General features: G+C 36.0%; 1 protein-coding gene across 1 annotated transcript in view; it reads left to right on the top strand.

Annotated features, from left to right (window-relative positions):
- Nucleotides 1–1,586: 1,586 nt before the first annotated feature.
- The window catches only part of TTN (titin), a 239,148-nt gene continuing 218,829 nt past the window's right edge, over nt 1,587–21,905 (top strand). Inside the window, 18 exon segments of the mRNA XM_068195998.1 lie at nt 1,587–1,811; nt 3,819–3,922; nt 8,013–8,216; nt 8,865–9,152; nt 9,894–9,982; nt 10,080–10,321; nt 12,051–12,336; nt 12,579–12,731; nt 13,206–13,325; nt 14,370–14,507; nt 15,243–15,380; nt 17,550–17,825; nt 17,939–18,058; nt 19,137–19,412; nt 19,665–19,730; nt 20,198–20,456; nt 20,963–21,023; nt 21,138–21,350. Of these exon segments, the coding sequence (XP_068052099.1) occupies nt 3,832–3,922; nt 8,013–8,216; nt 8,865–9,152; nt 9,894–9,982; nt 10,080–10,321; nt 12,051–12,336; nt 12,579–12,731; nt 13,206–13,325; nt 14,370–14,507; nt 15,243–15,380; nt 17,550–17,825; nt 17,939–18,058; nt 19,137–19,412; nt 19,665–19,730; nt 20,198–20,456; nt 20,963–21,023; nt 21,138–21,350 (3,020 nt within the window). The 5' untranslated portion in view covers nt 1,587–1,811; nt 3,819–3,831.

Genomic DNA, 21,905 nt, shown 5'->3' with positions numbered 1-21,905 from the left:
GCAGGATTTATGTTACATTGGGTGTGCAGCTACTGCAGAGTACGCTGGTGGTTCAGCACCAGTAGTGTTTGACAAATGAACAACAGTAAAGATCATGAATTTTTTTTAAGTATTAGGACATTTCTCTCAAAAAAGCACAGTAAAAACTTGATTAGGTGGCACTTTGAAATTTTGAGTGTTCAAGAAAGAATGACTTTTGTCTTTAAACTCTGACTAGAATCTTCAGCTTTCAAGGCATCTTCATGTGGGCCTTATTAAAGCAGCTCCATGGATCAAGTCATTAGCATTAATTTCTGAAGTCTGGAATTTCTGAAGTTATTTTATGAGATTTCAGCAATATATAGTTTCCTATTTCTTTCAGATCTGCAAACTATAACATTAGGACTCCCCTGCAGGAATCATAGCAGTGAAACTCTCCCTCTCTCTCCTTGGCATTTTCTGCCTCTTTTGCTGGAGGTTTCCTTCAGGTTGTTTTCAAACACAAGTGCAGCTCATAGCACAAAATTCCAATCTGTGTTTACTCATCTGGGTGTTCTCAGGGAGGTCCTTTTCGATGTGGAATGTGGTAACCTGCAGACTGAAGTCCTTGTTTTACCAAAGCAGCTAAGCACATGTTTGATTTTAAGCAAGCAATTTTAAGTAGTCTAACGTGCCAGTTATGTGCTTAAAGAGTTTGCTAGATAGGCAGGAATAGAAACAGGCAGATGAGGTGGTGTGTTAAAACACCTCCCATTCCAGCCATAAACAAGAATAGTCTTCTAAGTCTGATGTCTTTTTCAGAAGCAACCTCTCTAAAGGCACAATTAGGTGCGTAGTGACAAAGCTGGGCTACTGAATTTCACAACCAGTATGCTGTTCCATGGTCTGAGGTCTGCACAAGGCCTCACAGGTCCAGAAAAACGCTGTTAGACTTAAAATCTTCTTTCTTAAAAATGACAGTATTTGTCCGTGTTAATTTACTTTCACAATATTTGTGTTTCTGCACATTGTATGCCACTGTTTATTATGCTTAACTGCTTGGAACATCCAACAGAAAAACTGTGAAGGAAACAAAAACAACCCTAGAGAAACAAATCTATATATTTCCAAACACAATTTTAGAATTCAAAGTTTTGGGAAAAAAGGTAGTTTAAATAGTGTATTCCAAAAGTGTGCAGCCACTTGTCTGAGCTCAGCTAACTTATTTAGCCTGGTGATTGACATATGCATTTGGTGTGGCTTCCTGGATGTTTTATAATGAAAGAAAGTAAGACTGAATCTCACTTGTCCATATGCCCTGCTAAAATGCTTTTTATTGTTTTCTTTGTCTTGTGATTATGAATTAGGAAAATTACAATGTAAACTGCACTTGGTAAACTAAATTGAATTATAAATCAAAAGCTTTGGAACGGCTGAGATTTTCTCAGTGAATCCCTTTTGTGCCTCCAAAATTAGCATTGTCAATCAAAACCAACAGGTGGTGTATGGTTACAGAGAGTGAATCCCCTCTCACAAGAAACTTTCTTTCAGGAAACCAATCAGAACTGGCACTGACATGATGAGGCAGACGTGTCAGCAGAGCTGGGGTATATAAAGCGAAACAACTATGTTAGCACTTCTGAGCAGTCGTGCATTCCCCGCCTCGCCTCGGGTGTAGGGATTGCAAAAAAACAAAACTACACTGTCAAGACTGTGTAGTTTTGTTTTTATGATTAGAGGCTCTTCAATTCTCATGCTGGGATTGTCTAAAAAAATCTTACTCTGGATAAGGACGTCGTTCAAGAAGATTTCGTTGGGCTTAGCCCACTCTTGCAGGCACTTTGAGAGATCAGGTTAGTAGCATGTTTCTGCTGGTGTAATAAGTGTTTTATCAGTCATTAATAATTCTGATACAATCTATTATTTATAAATTTTCTCACAGGGGGTTGTAGATTTCAGGGTATAGACATGAAACATTTACATTCTCTGTCAAGGTTATAGCCTTAATTTCTGGAGTAAGCTATGATAACTCACAGCAAAAAGGTTTTATTTTTCAGTATATTTCATTGCTTAAGGCCACATAAATTAAGATTTTAAAAGTGCATGGAAACATGTGCTTAACTTTAAAACTCCTTTCTGTTGGGAGTGTTCAAGGTTATGCTGCTGAGAGATAAACTGAGAAGCTCCAAGAATAGCTCTGATAAAATGCACATGGTATCAGCTAAGTGCTGATGACTTTTTAAGGAAAACAACTGCTAAGGTATCAGTTACACGGCAGCTCTGGAACACTTGTCTGCTGTCATTCATGGCTGTGAAGGTTATTTCTGGAACATGACATTTTAGATGCATACTTTCAATTCTAATTATACAAGAAGCCTTATAAGATCAGATCTTCATCACCAGAATATGCTTGGACAAAGAAATATAGAAACTTTGTGGGATCTCAATGGAAATTCTTCTTTATTAAGTTATTTCTGATCTCTTCTGGAAACTTAATTGTATTATAAAATTATTCCCATTTATCTTAGCTGAGCTTCAAAACATAGTCAAAACTGAACCTGAAAATCCCAATTCAATATCCAGTTCTACCCTTATGCTCTTATTGCATGTATGCATCAGGCCCTGATTTCTATGAAGGGACCCATGTAATGAAGAATTTTCACCTCTGTGAGAGGTGGAATAAATTTGACTCATAGTGAAAGAAACTTCACTTTCTCATTTTAAATTAAGCTTAGGACTGTTACAAAATCAGGCACAAGAACAAAAGTAAATGGAAGTAAATATGTAAGTTTGCCTTGAAGTATTGTGGGATTAACCCCTGTTTGTTGATACCAGATATGTTCCAAGTGAAATTTTTTAATGAGAAAAAATGTAAATTTAATGGCTGTATGATAATATTAAGAAAATAATAGCCACCTTTTTAAAAACTGCACAATTCAACATCAGTTAATAAACAGGTCATACAAATATAAAATATCAACACACAAGCTTTTCTAGTGTCAGTGTTATTTCAAAGTAGGGTCTTGTGGCATAGCAAGAGAAAGCAAACTTTCTTTCAGATTTCACATGGCTTTGCAGTTGTTCAAGCCATCAGTGTCAGTGGCTACTTTATATCCTAGCTCACATTTCGAAGGTGGCTGTCCTCCCATATTCAAAATTCCACTGAGATACTCTCTAAGAAAGAGAATTTTATCTGCATCTTTAATACTGATATGCTTCTGTAAAGTGAAATTATTCAGTACTTACAGAGTGCTTTAAAAATAGAGTCTTTTGGCATTTTTGCCATTATTGCATTATTAATATTGCAACATTCAGTAATATTATTATTTATTAATAATAATTTATTAATAATGTATTATTTGCATTAATAAGCCAAATACATTGTAGACTTCCACATTTCTTTCAACTGCTTCTTAGTGACCTAGTTGTCTTGTCATTGCAGAATGCAAATATTTTGCACCAGCAAAATATTTTTTTAAAATTATACAGGGTAATCTTTTCCTGTCAGATAAAACAAGTTAGCAGACAAAGAGAGAGAGCCTGAATGACCTATGGAAGGTCACACAGTGAGTCAAGCAGAATTGTGTCTCCTGCTGCATACTTGCAATGCCAAAGCACAGCTCCAGTGAATATAATGGTTTCCCATCCAATTCAGCCAAGCATGTTCCAAGAGTAATTTGCTATACAAATTTGTCAAAACCCACAATCTTTTAATTTCACCAGGTCGTTCTGATGTAAAACTGAGAAGAGTAAATTCTTCAGCGAATAGTTACATATATTCTTAAAATCTTGCAAGAAGTGTGTGGATATAATAACATTTCCACCATTGATATCTAATTATGGGCTTATTTTGCTTGCAGAGTGCCTGTAAAGATGACGACGAAAGCACCAACATTTACACAGCCGTTACAAAGCGTTGTGGCACTGGAGGGTAGTGCCGCAACCTTTGAGGCTCATATTAGTGGTAAGGTTTTGATTCATTCTCCCAAGATTTGTTATTGTTTAGCACTAATTTATTTTCTAATGTGTATGCTAAGAAAAATAATGACATTTTTCATGGATCATAATCAGGTATGAATAGGTAAAAATGAGTGCTGGAATATGGATATATATCCGTATCATACAGTGCTGAACAGCTCCTTTAAATGTATATGCATAAAAATACATACTGCGCTAATAAGGGAACTTCATGTGGCTGCAGAAAGAATAATCTCATTTGGATAATGACTGGGCAGAATTAAAAGTCAGGGTGCAGAAAGCAGGGTTTATGCTAGCTCTTCCAAGACCTTTTGTTAAGCTTTACTCTAGCTAAACTGTATTTCTGCTTCCCATGCCCTTGAGTTTACCTAATTCCAGAGGGATTAAAAGCACAAAATCTAGGCCCAACTAGCCACTGAAGAGGGCAGAAAACCCTAGTGTGCTAAATAATAGATGTGTATGGTGATCATGATGTAGCACAAGGCTGGATTAATATAAATTGCCCATGCAATTTAAAGATACCACGCAATTTAAAGGATACTTGATTTTTCCAGTCTACATAGTACTCAAACACCCTATCTTGTGCAAAACACCAAGCAAACCCCTGAGATAGCATTACCAGAGACCCAACACTCTGTTCTAAGTGACCCAACACCCTGCTCTAAGTGTCTCTGACCTCGGCAGTGACTAAGGAGAAATGACACGTGTTCCTGCTGGTGGAATTATATTGTCTTACAGGCATTAGCAATGTGATGATCCACATACCATAAAGCACTACTCAGATGCTCTGTGACAGGTGCAACTACATGATCTATGCAGCTATAAAGATCTCTGACATCTATGGTCCATGCATTTCATCCCTTGGTCCCTTTGCATAACACTGGCTCACACAAGGTGTTTGAACATGTTCTGCAGTCTACATCTGTGACATTTTTTCATGCCATGTTCTATTATTTGGCCCTTATTCTTCAGTTAATTTCCCTGTTTTTCTCTTCTTGCCTCTACACTGTAAATCTTCTGTGAAATTTTTTTCCACTTTTACAATACTTATTATTACTATGAATACCTAAAAATATGATCAGAAAAAGTTAGGATGCTAGTATTATTATTCAATGTGTGATTTTGGATAATTTCATTTTGTGATATTATGGAGTACTTGGGAGGGGAACTTGATTTCTTACTAAGTGAAGATACAGCAGTATTTCTAATAGCATATGCCATATCTGTATGTTAGTCTCAAATATCTTGTGAGCCAACCTCTTGTTAGGTCTTTCACATTGTGAGATTCTGGTATATCCTTCCTACCCTAAAAACATCCCCCAGGTTTGAAAGATCTGACAGTAGCTTGACATTTAATTTGCTACAGCATAAAAAACAGGAAAGGTTTTTACTATAACTTATAGCATAAATAAAGGACTACACAGCTTTATCCTGCTGTAATGTCTACCCTTTCTATCTGTCATGAATTACTGTGTGTTTAAAAATCAGAATTTTTCTCTAATAACACTGGTCCATTATACACAGGTCAAGTATTAATACAGAGCAACAGTACAAGTGTGATGAGCTCAGTTAATCTAAGAGTATCCAGAAGAGCTTAGCAACCACCTGAGATGTAATTTTGCTGTGTGTAAACTTGAACAAATGAACTGTGCTGCTGTATTAGAATGTGAATTAAGTGTCACATTACAAAGGGATGATATCAGATGAATATACCCAGCATGTAACAGAAAGCACAGAACACACAAGCCCTGTTATTAAAAGCAGCAAACACCAGAGCACCCAGGACACTGTCACAGGGGGAGACTACTGGGTCACCAGTGACTGAGTCATGAGACAAGAAAGTCAGAAGTGTTGCTGGCATTAGAACTGTGCCAAGCCCATGTCTCCACAGTACTGATCGAGTTTGAATTTTTTCATAAAGAATTAACCTGTGCACTGCTTACCTTTGTTGAACTGGTATTTTCAGGCATTACCCAGTGCAAAATAGCCTTTACATAAATCTTGTTTTTGAAAGCAGCGCACAGATCATACACAAGTTGGCAGTCCCTCTCACATCATTGTCAGGAGAATCTTAATGAATTCAATTACTTAAGTGGTGAATTTGAGGCACTTCAGGTCGATTTTCTTCTTTTTGGTATTAAAGTTCAAAAAACTTAAGGACAGTTTTAAAATGGAAAACAATTGTCCTGGTCAGTAACAGTCAAATCATCGTGTATTTGAGACATGTAGAAGTAAAACCCTAATCCATAGAGACCAGGCACATATATCTATAATTTAAGTTAGATCATACCTAGCTCTGTGACCTGGGACTAGCAGAGTGCTAGAAAATTTGTGGGTTTTAAATTTGTGAGTTTTTAATATAAACTTGGGCTCAGATTTCTAAAAGGGCTTTTAGCTTTGGATCCCTTGTATATAGCAGTTTGAGACATCAAAATAGACTCCATTTTAAAAGTGCAGGCCTTTTTCAACATGCCACAGAAACTCCCATTATTCCTAATCATCATATAATACCACCACAAGAAAATAGAACTTTTGACAATGTTTCAAGAAATTCACTACTAAGGATATGTTTTGGGGGGCTGCCTAGCTTAAAAAAATTTTAAACTAATTTTCACAAAATTGAAGACACATAGCTCTGAATGAAATCACTGGGGTCTGCTGCATACTCTAAGTTTATGATGATAATACCCAAGTTGCCCTACACCAATAGCACAAAATTGAATTATACCATCCCATCAGGACTATTTAACAACTTCCATCTGTGAAATTAACAATGCTTAAATGTACTTTTACCCTTTTGATATCTAATCCTTCCTAAAACTGTCCACATTTTCTTTCTCTGTGTGTGTGTTCCTATTTTACATTTATCTAAATATCTGTGCTTTACTGTGAATAAGATTTTAAACTTTCCTAACCAAGTCTGATAGGACTGCAGTGAACCAGTGAAAGCTTCAATCTACATATCAGCTTCTCTCTCACTTTAGTCTCATACAGTCATTTTTCTTGCACGTCAAATTCCCTAATAATTTATTCAGTGTATAGGAAGAATACTCTAGAAAGGAAGAAGAATTCTGTGCACCTGGGGTTTTCCAAACCCCAGACATTAGAACTGGGAAAATTAATTCATCTATAAATGCAGTCTCAGATCTCTTTCCTTAGCCCCCATGCAGCACAACTGGTGATTTGGGTTGAGTAGAGATATACATTAAGTGAATTTGGGAGGATTTTAATTTTGAAGAAATTATGTTCTAGAACTACACAACAGACTTTGAGCTGGAATCATCTCCTTAAATTACCAGTTTTCCTTATGTGGTTCATATAAGAATTTCACTTGTTCATCAAGTGGATTTAAGTCGCTAAATAAATTTGGCTGAGTAGAACACTGAGAAGAGAATTTCTGCAGGCAATCTAAAATCAACCAAAAATCAGCTGTCATTAAAATTGAAATTTTTCTGACCCAAAGACTCTTGCTCATGACCCTGACAAAAAAAAGAATAATATATTTTAACAACAGTTGATTCCAGATGATTGCTGTTGATCAAACTCAAAAAATTCCAGAAGAAAGAAAGTAAAACCCCCAAAACTTTGCTAGCATTTGTTTTTAATGTCTACAGCAGCCACTTTTTCTGTCACTTCATTTTCTAGCCTTAGAACATATGCTTCATTTGGTTGGAAATACTGGTCTTTACATTATCTCCAGACTATTGGACTGGATAAATATGCTAGCAATAAGCAGTCTTACTTAGATACTAGCAAATACATTTTAAAAATAGCTTACATTAATTAATTCATCTTCCTCATGATTTTGATGGACTTCTATTTCTTAGTAAGATTGCTAAACTCTACAGTTTTCTCATTATTCAAGTGATTTACTGAACGCAGGAGCCAGTGCAGCTGCCCTATTGCTCTGTGCATTTTAGAGATCTTTCTAAAACCAAATTTCTTTGCCACTGTGGCACTGGAAATATATCTGCACCTATGGCATTATGCTCCACCGCAACTGTGTATGCATGGTAATTTTTCATGTCTGGCATTTCATAATGTCTTGATCTCCATTTGTCTTCCTTTTTCTGTAGGTTTCCCAGTTCCTGAGGTGAACTGGTTTCGGGATGGCCAGGTTCTCTCTGCTGCAACTCTACCCGGTGTGCAGATCTCGTTTAGTGATGGCCGCGCTAGACTGGTGATCCCCACCGTGACAGAAGCCAACAGCGGGAGATACACTGTGCAAGCCACCAATGGATCTGGGCAAGCAACTAGTACTGCTGAGCTGCTTGTCACAGGTACATAGCAGCCAAAGAAAGGCACCTCTCTCTGCCTGCTAGCAGTGTGAAGGAGATTTTCACATAATGAAATAGTTCAGATTTCAAGTACATGGTCAGCAAAAAATAGCAAACCACATTTCTTTTCCTAAAGCAGTCTAGAACTCAGCACGTATTCTCAGCAGGAAAGTCTAACAATGTCCTTTACATTTCAACTGTATAACGTTTAATCTTGATCTTGCAAATTCATATTCATGATTACAAGCTTCTGGCTCAGGCCTTATGCATGTAGTTCCTTATGGTCTGTCTTGCTGGCTACATTGAAATTGCCCATAAAAGAGAGGATGAAGTTCTGCAGGATGGAGCCATTAATGATATCTAATGGTTTCAATGATATTTAAACAAATAAGACACATAAAGGGCCATACCAAGAGACTGTGCTTAATGCCTATGGTTACAAGTAATGTGTCTGTAATTCTAAAAACATTTGCAATCATAGGTGTAATCAGAAATAATATTTTGAATGTTTCAGAAGGTACTATAATCTGTCAGTAGCATGTGAAGAAGAAATAGACCTCATGCACTTCTAGTAATGAAAGTATCTAGTACTTGCCATTCTTTTTAGCAGACACTATTGTTTTTCTATTTACTTCTTCAATAAAAATGCAGCTGCAACAGCACCACCAAACTTCTCACAACGACTACAGAGCATGACTGCAAGACAGGGAAGTCAAGTTCGACTTGACGTGAGAGTGACTGGAATCCCTACACCTGTGGTGAAGTTCTATCGGGATGGAGTAGAAATTAAAAGTTCCCCCGATTTTAAAATTTTACAAGAAGGAGACCTTTACAGCTTAATAATTGCAGAAGCATATCCTGAAGACTCCGGCACCTATTCCGTAAATGCCACAAATAGTATGGGACGTGCTACTTCAACAGCTGAATTGCTAATTCAAGGTAACAGAGCTGAAGTTGCAGGCCATGAAAATCAGAGCATTAATAGTAGTGGTGTAATATGCACCATTTCATTGCAGTTATATCAACAAGTTAATTCATAATTTCTTTCTCAAGAGTTATTAACTTGCTGTAAAATAAAGCAGTGTTTTTGACGAAATTTGCCAAATATTTTTGTCTGAGATTTAAACCGTCCTTTTCTCCAGAATGGGTCTTCCTTAAGGAGAGGATACAGTTAATGCAAAGGTGTGGAATACCTTGAGTTGTTTTCGTTTTGGTCTGTAGATCTCTCAAAGTTTTATTTGTAAGTTGGCTTTGATAGAATAGAGATATTAGACTGCATAGCTGTACATGGTCTTGCGAAGGAGGCTGGTAAGGATGAAGACAGTTCTTAGAGAATTGTGGCAGGAAAACATGCTACCCAGAGCAGTCTTTCTTGGATTTCACCTCAGTCAGGCTTAGAGACTCTGTAATCATTTTAGATCCAGGACTGACATGAAGAATCAACAATGAATGTATTCTGTTTTCCTTTGAGTTTTTTTCTAATGACTTGGTAATGCAGTAATACCGTTTCAACTGTTTTCATAATTATCTGTCTATAGATACTGAAGGCAAAACAGATGGTTAAGTATTTTTCAGTTGTATATGTAAATTTTTATATAATTGGAGTTGACCATTCATTTATTTCTCTGTTTATTGATTGTTGCCATATGCAATTCTTCTGACCATGTTTTCTTTCAAAAGGCGAGGAAGAAGCCGTTCCTGCTAAAAAGACAAAGACAATTGTTTCGACTGCTCAGATTTCACAAACAAGACAAGCCAGAATTGAAAAGGTATAATTTTCAAAAACAAAGCAGGTATGGCTAAAATGAGGAGGATTACTTCTACAGTCCCTCACCCTAGTTTTTCTTTTCTTGTTTTTCTTTGCAGAAGACTGAAGCCCACTTCGATGCCAGATCACTTACAAGTGTTGAAATGGTTATAGAAGGTGCAACTACCCAACAGCTCCCACACAAGGCACCTCCACGAATGCCTCCTAGACCTACATCAAAATCACCAACCCCGACAACTGCTGCAAAAGCACAAATGGCACGACAGCAATCACCATCGCCCGTTAGACAATCACCATCACCTGTAAGACATGTCAGAGCACCAACACCTTCACCAGTAAGGTAAATTTACTATTCTTTTGGGCAATATTGCTTTTGGAATCACTTTTACATATAGAAGTAATGCTGTAGAATGAGAGCACAGTATAAAATGAAAGAATGCATCAACTTATTAATGACTGATTTTTTTTCTCTGATGGTGAGCTATAATGTGCTATATTTGCCACTGCTATATAAGTGTGGGTCGCCTATGTAGACTTCTATCCCCTATTGTAGAAAATCCCATTTGATTGCTCTACATAGAGCCAAAGTAGCACTCACAGCTCAATTTCAAGACAAAACAGAAAAAAACAGTAGAGCAGTTGGATCTTGATTATTTTAGATGAACAGAGAAAAGAGCAATGACACTGATGAGTGGCAAACAGAGTGAAAGAATATGTAAAAAAAATTGAGCTTGTGTTCCGTGTATCTGCTGGTAATAACTACAGAAATAATATTTTGAAGGTAGGCAAGCTAAATGTGGTTATGGAAAAATGAAGTTTATTTCTGCTGTGTAGAAGGTCTAGAGAGGGAAAGTGAGTGATGTGAAGAGCAAGGTTCGTGGTCTGGGAGACCCCATGAGGTCTGTGCTGAGGGGCAGGTAAAGCAAAGAGTGTTTTGGAAGCCCTTCAGTTTCAGTATCCTGAAGTACCAGAATCATGGAAGGAATGTCTCCAAGCTGAATGCTCAGAAGAGCCCCATTTAAGTTGCCAGAGCTGAATGTGTTGGTGAATTTTGCCTCACAGATAATAACTTGCAAGGACAGGAATAAGTGGATCAATAGCAGCTAGCAGTAACTAACAAACTGCATAAATGAAAAAGGAATTCAATAGCGACATCTAGAGCACATATAGAACTAGAAATTTGCCCTCCCTTGCTAGGCAGATCCCTTTTAGACATACAACACGTTAGAAAAAAAAGAAATCTAAATATTAACATGATGCTGCTGCCCCCTACTGCTGCTATTTGTTAACGTTCTCTGGGAAATACAGCACAAAAAGTATCACTCAAAGAAATTCTAAGTTAGAAAGCCTGTTTAAGAATTTTGGAAAATGCCTTAAAACTGTCTGCTAGGATTAGGATTGAATTTTTGGAATATCAGAATTTAGAAACTAGCACTTTCCAAGTGGATATAAATTATTGTGTAAGAGATCTATAAATATAAGTGTGGGGAAAAATATTAGGCACTGATAAGAAATTCGCCTGGATTGTGGGTGTATATATATGGGTAACACGTGAAAATAAGATGTAGTACAGGGGAACATCCAGTTGTTTTGCTAGGTGGTTGCCACATGACATTTTTCTAAAGATTGGTTACAATTACGATTTTGTCTCTCTACAGAGACTGGACCATGAATGTCTTATGTAGTATTTACAGACTGTGAGCCTTCTGTATTATTCCTATTAGAAGAAATAGGATAGAGCAAATGCAAAATCATTTGTATATTTCAAATATATGTGGTTGACTGAAATTTCTTTTGCCATTTGTTCTTATTTCTTTTTGGAAACTAAGCTACTACAAAGACATGTTAAAGTTATGAGAATGACAAGAATTAGGCATAATGGTAAAATAAGTTAGGCGTAATTTACAAGTAGAACCTCTCAAAAACCTTTCTTAAAATGAAACTACACATTACTGGAGATACCCTATATGGGGAGTGAGTTCAAGTTCAGGCTGAAGTTGTTTATACAGTTATCACTCTGTGGCAGTAGATTAAAGATATTGATACTCTATTTTTTTTTTTTTTAATAGGTCAGTTTCTCCTGCTGGGAGAATCTCCACCTCACCTATTAGACCAGTGAAATCTCCATCTCCAATCCGTAAACCACATGTAGTGACACCAGCTGGGGCTGATGTCCTTCCTCCTTGGAAGCAGGAAGGATATGCTGGAACCATGGAATCCCAGATGCAAGAAACAAGAGTATCTACAAGCACTACCCAAGTCACTGAAGAAAGATGGGAAGGGCGATACGGGGTCCAAGAACAAGTTACTGTTACTGGCACTGCTGCTGGCGAGGTGGCCACTGGTGCTAGAGAGGTAAAGTCTCTTTCTGGAAAAAATACTGGATTTGGTTTGTGTGGGGTCTCACCACTGCTGGACAGATCTGCTAAATGGAATCTGAGAGGCTATGTGTAAAACCTTGTGTGCATCTGCTATTGAGAAAGTTCTGCTGCAGATGTGGAAATGCTTCTTTGCAACACTCTGTCTCTGTACTTGTTTTCTGCTTCTTCTGAATGTATGCAAAATATGAAAAATGTCTTTTGATGTGACTAATATAGGTGAGAAAGGACAGTGAAAAAACAGCAGCTATTGCTACAGTTGTTGCTGCTGTGGATCAAGCCATGGTGAGAGAACCAGCTCCAGGTGCTGCAGAGCAAACTGCTAAAAGGACAGCAATGACTGCAGTCCATGTTCAGCCTGTTCATGAGCAGGTAGAAATAGAGCACAGACATTCTATGATTTCCCTTTATCCCTTCATCCAACATGCAAACAAGGCATGATTCACTGTGAGGAATTAACAAGATATCACCCAGTGCACTGCAAAAGCATGCATACTCATCTAGAATACCTAGACTGTAAAGGAATGCTCAGGTTCACTTACACCATTGCATTCCATCATAACAGGATTGAACTAATTACTCTTTTTAGGTTTAAGGATGCTTTCTCTGAAAGTGATCCTCTATTCTCTCTTCTCCTTCATTCTCTAACATTATTCTTAGAATGATGAAACTTTTTTCTCTAATATCTCATTTATAATTTCCCCACCAGAAATAACATAATTCTCCCTTAGTATTTTTCCTTGAATTCCTCTCTTATTTTTCCTTGTTCTCTTATTTTGATGATCAATTTTTTAAAATGATTTCTAAGGCTTTGGTTTTTTTTTTGTTTGTTGCTACAAAAATCAGATGAAAAAGGAGGCAATGGTAGTAGTTACCAGTGAAAAAGCCACAAAACAAACAGTGATATCGAGAACTAGAGAAGGACTTGTAACTTCACAAGAACAAAGACACATCTCTCCTGGAAAGGTGAATACAGATTGTACCTGAGATTTTTTATGCCCTACCTTGTGCAAAAATCTGATATCTCATATAAAAGACAAACCTATGAAGAAGAAAAATGAGATACTGTTATTACTTGTCCCTTTTATATATGTTCACTCTTCCAGTTTACAGTGCTATCATTTTCCTGTCTCTTCTCTATGATTACTCTATCCTTTTTTATTTCACTTCCATTATTTATACCTAAGAATGTGATAGATAAATTTGCAAAACATTAACCTAGACAAACCTCTCTTTTTTCATATAATATAGCAATTTACTAGATAGTATTCTTGATCATTTAAAGAATTGACATGTAGAAACCAGCTCTTAAAATTTGTTGGGGGGCCGGGTGTGTGTGTGGGGGGGTGTTCTGATATTGTCTCTAAGCTTGCCATTTGTAGCCTGCTTTGTCTGTTGGCAGCACAGGGGGTCAGAAAAAATGGAGGAAAAGCTCATTCTGCATTGAAATAAATTTTGAAAATACAAATGAGCAATTTGAATTCAGATTATTTTAACATGTATTTTATCAGAAAAATGTGATTTAATGGAAGATGAGCTTTTATAGCCAAAGTTATATTTGCATTACAGTAGAAATGTGTGAGGAAGAAAGTGTAACCTCTCTTCAAAGCACTGAGAAACAGAAATCCACCCAGGCATCAATCTGAACTTAGCATTTGAATGCTAAGTCAAATTCTTGTCAAATGGAAGTTTCATAAAGCTTATTTTTAATATCCTACACTTTCTCAAAGTTATTTCAATGCAGGACAGTTTTTCTCTGAGACAATTTTTTTAGTACTGCTTTCAGTAGCAAACCAAACATTTGTGCAATGTTTTATTATTTTTATGTTAAATGTTTTGTACAAAGTCCGTTTATGTTTTTATTGTTGTTTCCAGAGTAGATGATTTCAAAATACAGAATGTGACATCTTTGCTCACTTTAATTTCTATGCTCTTTTCCAAATATATTGAAAATCATATACCTTATATTTTAAAATAAAAATAAAAAGTTCCCTATTTGTAAATATCCAGGTGAGAAAAGAACCAGAGAAAACTCCAGTACCGACAGTAATAATTGCCACAGACAAAGCCAAAGAACAAGAAAGAATAACAAGAGCTAGAGAAGAAATATCTACCAGACATGAACAAGTGCACATTGCTCACGAACAGGTAAAAAAATGCTACAATCGAGATACTCTGGTTTATAAACTCTGTTAAATAACTTTCCTGTCCTTCTTTACGAAGAGATGACTAAACAAAAACTTTATGAAAGAAGGTACTCCAGACCACCATCTCTGCAGGTCCAGTGCTACTGACCTCATAGCAGCTCTTGTCTGCAGAGGAGCAAGTTGCCCTTCTTACAGACCCTTCGAGCATTAGGGCTTTTATTGCCACAGTACACAGAATTTCATCTGATGCTTAATGACAAATTTATCTCTGAAGGTAGATTTATGAATATAAATTTTAAAGGTTATTTTTCATGGTATGATATGTAGTGTGGAGCTTGATTTAATGAAGTTCATATTTGTGTGAGGATTGAATACATTTGTTAGACCATACTGTGGAACCACTCAACTGATGGGGTTAGCTATTAAGTCAATAATACTAATTTCTATGCAAATAGTTTCTACAAAACATAATGATATATAATAAACTAGGAAGTACAAAGATTCTTCTCTCATTCAAATAAAAATTAATGCAATATATTAATGACTTTGCATGAACTTCTCTCAGCATATAAAACAAGCTATATCTTGAGTACAAAGGTATTTCTCCAATTCTGACATCATGTCTCTTTCTTCTTGATATACATCTAGAAACATTATCCTGCTTTCCAAAAAAGTTCTGTAATCATGACAACAGGCATAATCAATTACTATTATTTTTCTTTACCATAAAAAATAGATAAGAAGGGAAGAAATGAAACCTTCAGTACCTAAGGTAGTAATTACTACTGATAAACCTAAAGCACCGGTCATAATATCGAAAAGTAAAGAAAGAGTTGCCACCAAACAAGAACAAGTGAGCATAACACGTGAAAAGGTGAATAGCACTGTTTTAGCCATATTTGGGTTTTATCCTTTCTTCTTTGCAAGCCTCTTGTTTTCCTCAAAAAATACTAACTATACATTTCCAGCTCATTTTTTCTAAGATTATTCCACTTACAAACTTTTAGACCTACTGCTAATGAGACTAAATTATTTCATCTTGATCTTCCTCTCTTGTTTTCATTAATAGGATGCTCATAATTATCTTCTGACTGATGTTTGGAGTGGACTGACTGACTCCTGAAATGCATTTTAACTTTGGGTTTTTAATGATTACTTTTCTTTAAATAGGTGTGAGGGTATAACAATACTTATCATTATACACATAACACAGAGATGTGTGCAGTGCACAAGGATCTAACCCTTCAATTCTCCTTCCCTGTTCCCATTTCAAAATATTTTCTCATTGTTCAAATATCTTTCAAGACTGAATGTAACTGAAACTTTTATTTCTGCTATAAAAACTAGATTAAAAAGGAAGATGAAAAAACTACTGTAGTTCCAAAAACAGTTGCCACTGCTAAAACCAAAGCACCAGTCACAGTGTCCAGAACTGGAGAAGAAATGACAGAAAATGCACTGTTACAATTTGGTTTATCTGCAAACCTTACATTTTAAAACCTACTTTGGTACAACAGAATGCTCTCAAATTAATTCCTGAAAACATACCCATTCAGTGGGATGATTTTCAAGTAAAAGAGTCAGTAGGATTAAGTTTCTAGTGCTGAAGAGGTTTATAACCCACCCTGCTAGGAAATGTCACACTTTAGGCTGTAGTCTGATTTCTCTGTGACAGTCTCCTCTCTATCAGTGTCTTTTAAGCAACATTTACTTATTCAAATTTTTGACTCTGTAATCTTTTTTTTTTTACTTGATGATTCCTTGTAACTTCATAGCTGTCAGATGAAACAACTCTTTATTGAGGTATGAATTGTTCTTTGTACAAAACAAAATTCAACATCATTCAGGTCTGTCCAGTTTGTTACTTATGACCATCAGACACTTGTTGGCACTGCTTTGTTCCAGTAGGATTCCCACAGTAGAAAATATCTACAATACAGTCAGGAACTCTTACTTGTGGAAAAATAGCATAGTTGACAGCAGTCATTATTTAAAATCTATCTACCTACATTTTAGCGCATTTATAAAATACTTTTATAAAATGTAAGTAAATGAGCGAAGCATATAAAACTCACTCAGAGGAGTCAGACTGCTAGGTGAGTTCAGTCCCTTGTTATATGATGTAAATTTAGGGCCAAATTCAAACGACTATAAAAAAATTATTTGAAAACTGACAGTAGTACTGAATAAGAGATCCCTGTTACCTAAACAGTACTTTCATAAGAAAACAAAATCTCTGTAAAGGATCACATTTTGGCCTCACCTAAGTAATTTCAGTTTAAGCTGGTAATAGTTTTTAAATCCATATGAAATTATCCATTAGGGGTTTTTTTTTCCATTTACAAGGCATACATATCATATGCTCTGTTGCTACATCTAGATCAGTTATGACAGTAATGACAACCAGTAGTAGTAGTCACTATTATCTACTGCTGGCTGACTGGGCAGAAGTTTGGACCCTAATAACAAAGTTGACAGTATATATGAGTTATTAGAAACAAATAGAAGTCTTGATACAAAGGCATTATTTCCAAATTATCAGACATCTCAGTCTCCTTTCTTTTGTAAAATCCTTTAAAATAGATCAGCACTGAATTAACAGATATACCTGATGTAAAAATTTTTATGGGTCTGTTACTTAATAAATACATTCACATCAGTTGCTAGATGCATTTTGTACATCTACGAGAGTTATATGGAGCTGATGATCATACTTTAAAATTGTGTGCACATACCTCCATACTCTCAGACAAGTGGACACAAAAGTGGCTGTAAAGTATTAAAATTGGGCTTGCAGACAAATACTGATATGTATAAAACACAGAAGCACAGATATATTCTGAATGTGCAGAGATAGCACTTAGAGAATTTATTTGCATTTGAATACTGATTCTTATGTCTATTTACAGGTGCGTATTTTTGATCTTTTCATCATGACTTTTGCATATCCATACAACGTCTCTTTGGAATATACTCAACATTATAACTGTCTGTCATATATGCAAGTTTTCAATATAATGATGAATGCTGATGTTATTTGCAGACTCAAGCTGGAAAAAAGGCTGAAGCTGTAGCTACAGTCGTTGCAGCAGTTGATCAGGCACGTGTTCGATCACCCTGGCAACCAGAACAAGCAGATGAAACTTATGTAAAGGAGAAAACTTTGGAATATGGTTATAAAGAGCACACTGTAACAGACCGTGTTTCTGAGGCCCCAGCAGAACGTCATGTTGTCACCAAAGAAGTCAAAACAGTCTATGTTCCTCCTGAGAAACATATCTCAACTCCTGAAAAGCAGGAAGTTCATATATCAAAAGAGGTTAGACTCTTTTTTTACATTACATTATTTTCCAGAAACTATGTCCCAGTGAAATCTGTTTCTGTTCAAAGAACAGCATTGCTTTTAACTACTTTTTTCATTACTTTGTGTAGATAAAAAGAACAACAGACCTTGAGAAAACAATTCATGTTGAACCACCACGGCCTCGCACAGCAAGTCCTCACTTCACGGTCTCCAGAGTTGCTGTTCCTAAACCAGATCATACGTACGAGGTAAGCTGAAGTTGCATCCAAGAGGAGCAGCACGCTCATTTTCAATAGCCAGTAGGTCATCCATTCAATTTGGATTTTCCCCCCACACTCCAGTGTGGTGCTTCCCCAAGAGGAAGAGTTGTCTGCTCCCTGCAGTTATTTTTGTTGACTTGTTTGACTAATAAAGAACACTGCTGTAAACAGACAAATGAATTCCTAAAATGCAATTTGTTGTTATCATTTCTTATTTAAATAATCTTATAAACTGTTTGAGGATGCTGCTTCAGTGCTTAATGACATACAGTGAAATTATAGATATTTGTCATGCAAGTTATATTTTTTAAAGAGCAGAAGTATTTCTCTTTAATCTTATTATATGCATCAGTTCACTCACACGCTGCTTTTTTCTTCCTTGCTAATTAATACATGCTAAGCTAATTTTTTAATTAGAAAAAATCCAGACTGACTGCATAATATGACACCATCAATTTTTAAAGTTAGTCTTCCATTTTTCTGTTGGACTCCTTTACATAGTATTAAAATTTTCTAGTTATTAATTTTCTCATTCAAGCATACTTTTTCTCTTCATCTGGAATTTAAAAATTATTTTCCCAAAATATGATTAAACACTGTTACAAATATTTTTATTAAATATTTTTATGTATTTTAAAAAAGTTTTTCCATGTATAAAAAGATTTTGAAATCTCTTCAGTTATTTTAATCATTGGAAATTATATAATTAATAGTATTCATTATTGCAGTATTGGACAGACTAAATGGAAATCTAAGGCTTCAAGTGAAGAAATGGAGAGAACATTTCTTGTGCTGCGCTTAAGAGCTTCTTGACCATTTAAAGATCAAATTCTATTTGAAAAAGAAAAGATTTATTGTTAGATCAAAAATAATACAGGGATATTATATCTCTGACATTCTACTACTGCAATCTAAAACTACTACTCTTTTTTTACATATAGCTTTTGCAGTGTCAAAACCAAGAAATTAAGGAAGCAACTGCTGCATATGCAATCTGCTCAAGAAATGCACTCTCCTTTGAAAATAAGACAACCAAGCCGTAACGCTTTTTTCTTCTTTTCCCTAGGTTTCAATAGCTGGAACTGCCATGGCTACTCTGGAGAAAGAGTTATCAGCTACTTCTGCTGTGCAAAAGATCACCAAGCCTGTGAAACCACCTCAGCTAAAGCCTCATGAAGTCAGGACAAAAGCAGAGCCAGTTGCCCCTCCACAGTTTCCCTTTGGAGAGGCTGCAGAGACGTATAAGAGTCACTATGATGTTGAGACTAAAAAGGAGACAAGCATTAAAAGTGAAGCAGTGCGGACAGAACACTTGATGCTGCATAAAGAAGGGGAAGCAAAGGTATGTTTTTAAGCAAATTTCTACCACTTTGACTGACTTTCATCTTAAAAATATGGAATAGCCTCACTTTTTTGCTGTCTTCTTATCACAACTTTCCACTTCTAAAGCATTCTGCTGCCTTTTATTATTTGTTTTACACAAATCCTTGTTACGACCTAATATTTCCTTATGACATGCAAAGAGTTCACATTACCTGATATGTTTTCTTATCTAAATTATACTTTGTTCATTATTGTCCCCTAAACAACCTAGATGACAGAAACTGCCAGAGTTCCTGTACCTGCAGAAATCCCTGCTACGCCACCCACCTTAGTCTCAGTAAGTAATTTGTATGTAGTGTAGGGGAGTTACACGATATTTTCACCCATTCTGTTTTCTATTTTTTTTCACTTAATACTTAACCATTAAAAATTGGCTTTCAATAATCATTTTAACTTTGCATTAGATTTACTCAGCCATATAATTTATCTCTGATACAAAGTCTTCTTGATGTTTTTTATGGTAGTGGTTCTTCACATTTATGTCGCATAGTAGGTTGATCTGCCTGCATAAATATGAACCTACCTTTTCATGTTCTTAATAACAGCAATGTTCAGAGAACCTAAAAACCAGTTTCAAATACTTCCTTTTGGAAAATGCCTTTTCTTTCCCTGCATTCATTGCTTCACAGAACAGTGTTTTGAACTATATGTTAAATTTTCCATTCAAATAGGTTTTAGATATTTGAGTATCTGTTTAGTTTTGAAAATGTATACTGACTGTGATACTTATTTTTTGTCATACAGGGCCTCAAAAATAAGACTGTGACTGAAGGTGAGTCTGTCACTCTGGAGTGCCAAATATCTGGTCATCCTCAGCCTACAGTGATGTGGTACAGGGAAGACTACAAAATTGAGAGCTCAATGGACTTCCAGATCACTTTCAAAGCAGGACTTGCTCGCCTTGTGATTCGTGAAGCCTTTGCAGAGGACAGTGGAAGATTTACCTGCACTGCCACCAATAAGGCTGGGAGTGTCAGCACTTCCTGCCACTTACATGTGAAAGGTAAGTATATTTATAGAATTAAAGTTGGAAAAGACCTTTGAGAGTACTGATTTCAATCATTAGCCCAAAGCTGCCAAGTCCACTGCTAAACCATATCCCTAGGTGCCACATCTACGTGTCTTTTAAATACCTCCAGGGTAGAGAAGGTATTTAAAAGTCAGCCACATGACTCCTGGGCAACCTGTTTCAATGCTTGATAACCCTTGACAGCCTTTTTGGTGAAAGATTTCCTTAAATTCAAACTAAACCTCTCTTGGTGCAACTCAAGGACAGTCCCTCTTGTCACTGTAGGAAGTTAATAATTTTGTTAACTGCATATTGCTTGTAATGTATCTTAGACATTTAAAACATATGGCTTGAGTTGTGTTCTGGGGTTATTAGGTAAAAGGGATGTAAGAATATGAGGAAAAGGCCAATAACTACATATTCTTTTTATGTCAACTGAACTCATTGCTTAAGGCCTATTAAAATAGTTTAAAATCCACTTTATCAAATTTGTCTTTTAGTTACTGAAGAAACTGAGACTCGAGAAACCATTTCTGAGAAGGCTGTTACAGAAGAGAAACGGTAAAGTTACTTTTCTAGACAGACTGCTCCTATTGCAGTCATTACGTTCTTGCATTCTGTTTTATGAGAGCTTCAGACATCAGCTCACTTACCTGCACTGAAATCTTATTTCAGCTATGTGGAGACAAAAGACATTGTAATGGAAGATGTCTCTGCTGCAGCAGAAGAAATATCGGGAGAACCCATACCTCCTTTCTTCATAAGAAAACCCATGGTACATAAATTAATTGAAGGTGGGAGCATTATTTTTGAATGCCAAGTAGGGGGCAACCCAAAGCCACATGTCTACTGGAAAAAAGGCGGAGTTCCTCTCACGACTGGCTACAGGTACTTTGAATATAATGCCCAAAATCCATCTTAACATAATTTTTATGCATATTTAATTGGCAATTTGATTCCCTCAGTTATGCTGAGCCAAATAACATCCTGATTTCTGTGAAATAAATTATGTTTTAATGTAAAAGTTTTAAGCTCATGTCTTAATGTGTGACTTTAAAAGGTCATTAAGTTTTAAAATATAAATATTCAAAAGAATATAAAATAAGATGTACACGTTATACTTATAAACAAATCAGGAAGAAGTTTTGTATTTTTTTTGTTCTGTCTATGCAATGTTTGCATTCTCTCTACGTGTCTTGTCTGTAGAAACCAACATACTTTCTAGCTGAAAAAAAATATTACATTTGTAGCATTCTTGAAATAAATGATGATCCATATTAGGACAAACTGTGTGCACGCAGAATATACCATTATATTGTGCCTGATAACTAGACCACTGATATTTCAGTACTGGTGTTTGAATCCTATATATTTAGTGACAACAAAAAGAACAGTACTCCATTTTCAGCATTATTATTTTTAATATGCTACTCAGTATGCTCA

This window comes from Anomalospiza imberbis, chromosome 7 (genome assembly GCF_031753505.1).
Source record: "Anomalospiza imberbis isolate Cuckoo-Finch-1a 21T00152 chromosome 7, ASM3175350v1, whole genome shotgun sequence".
NCBI lineage: Eukaryota > Metazoa > Chordata > Aves > Passeriformes > Viduidae > Anomalospiza > Anomalospiza imberbis.
Note: the sequence above shows the minus strand (reverse complement) of the source record. Positions and strands in the feature narration are given on the sequence as shown.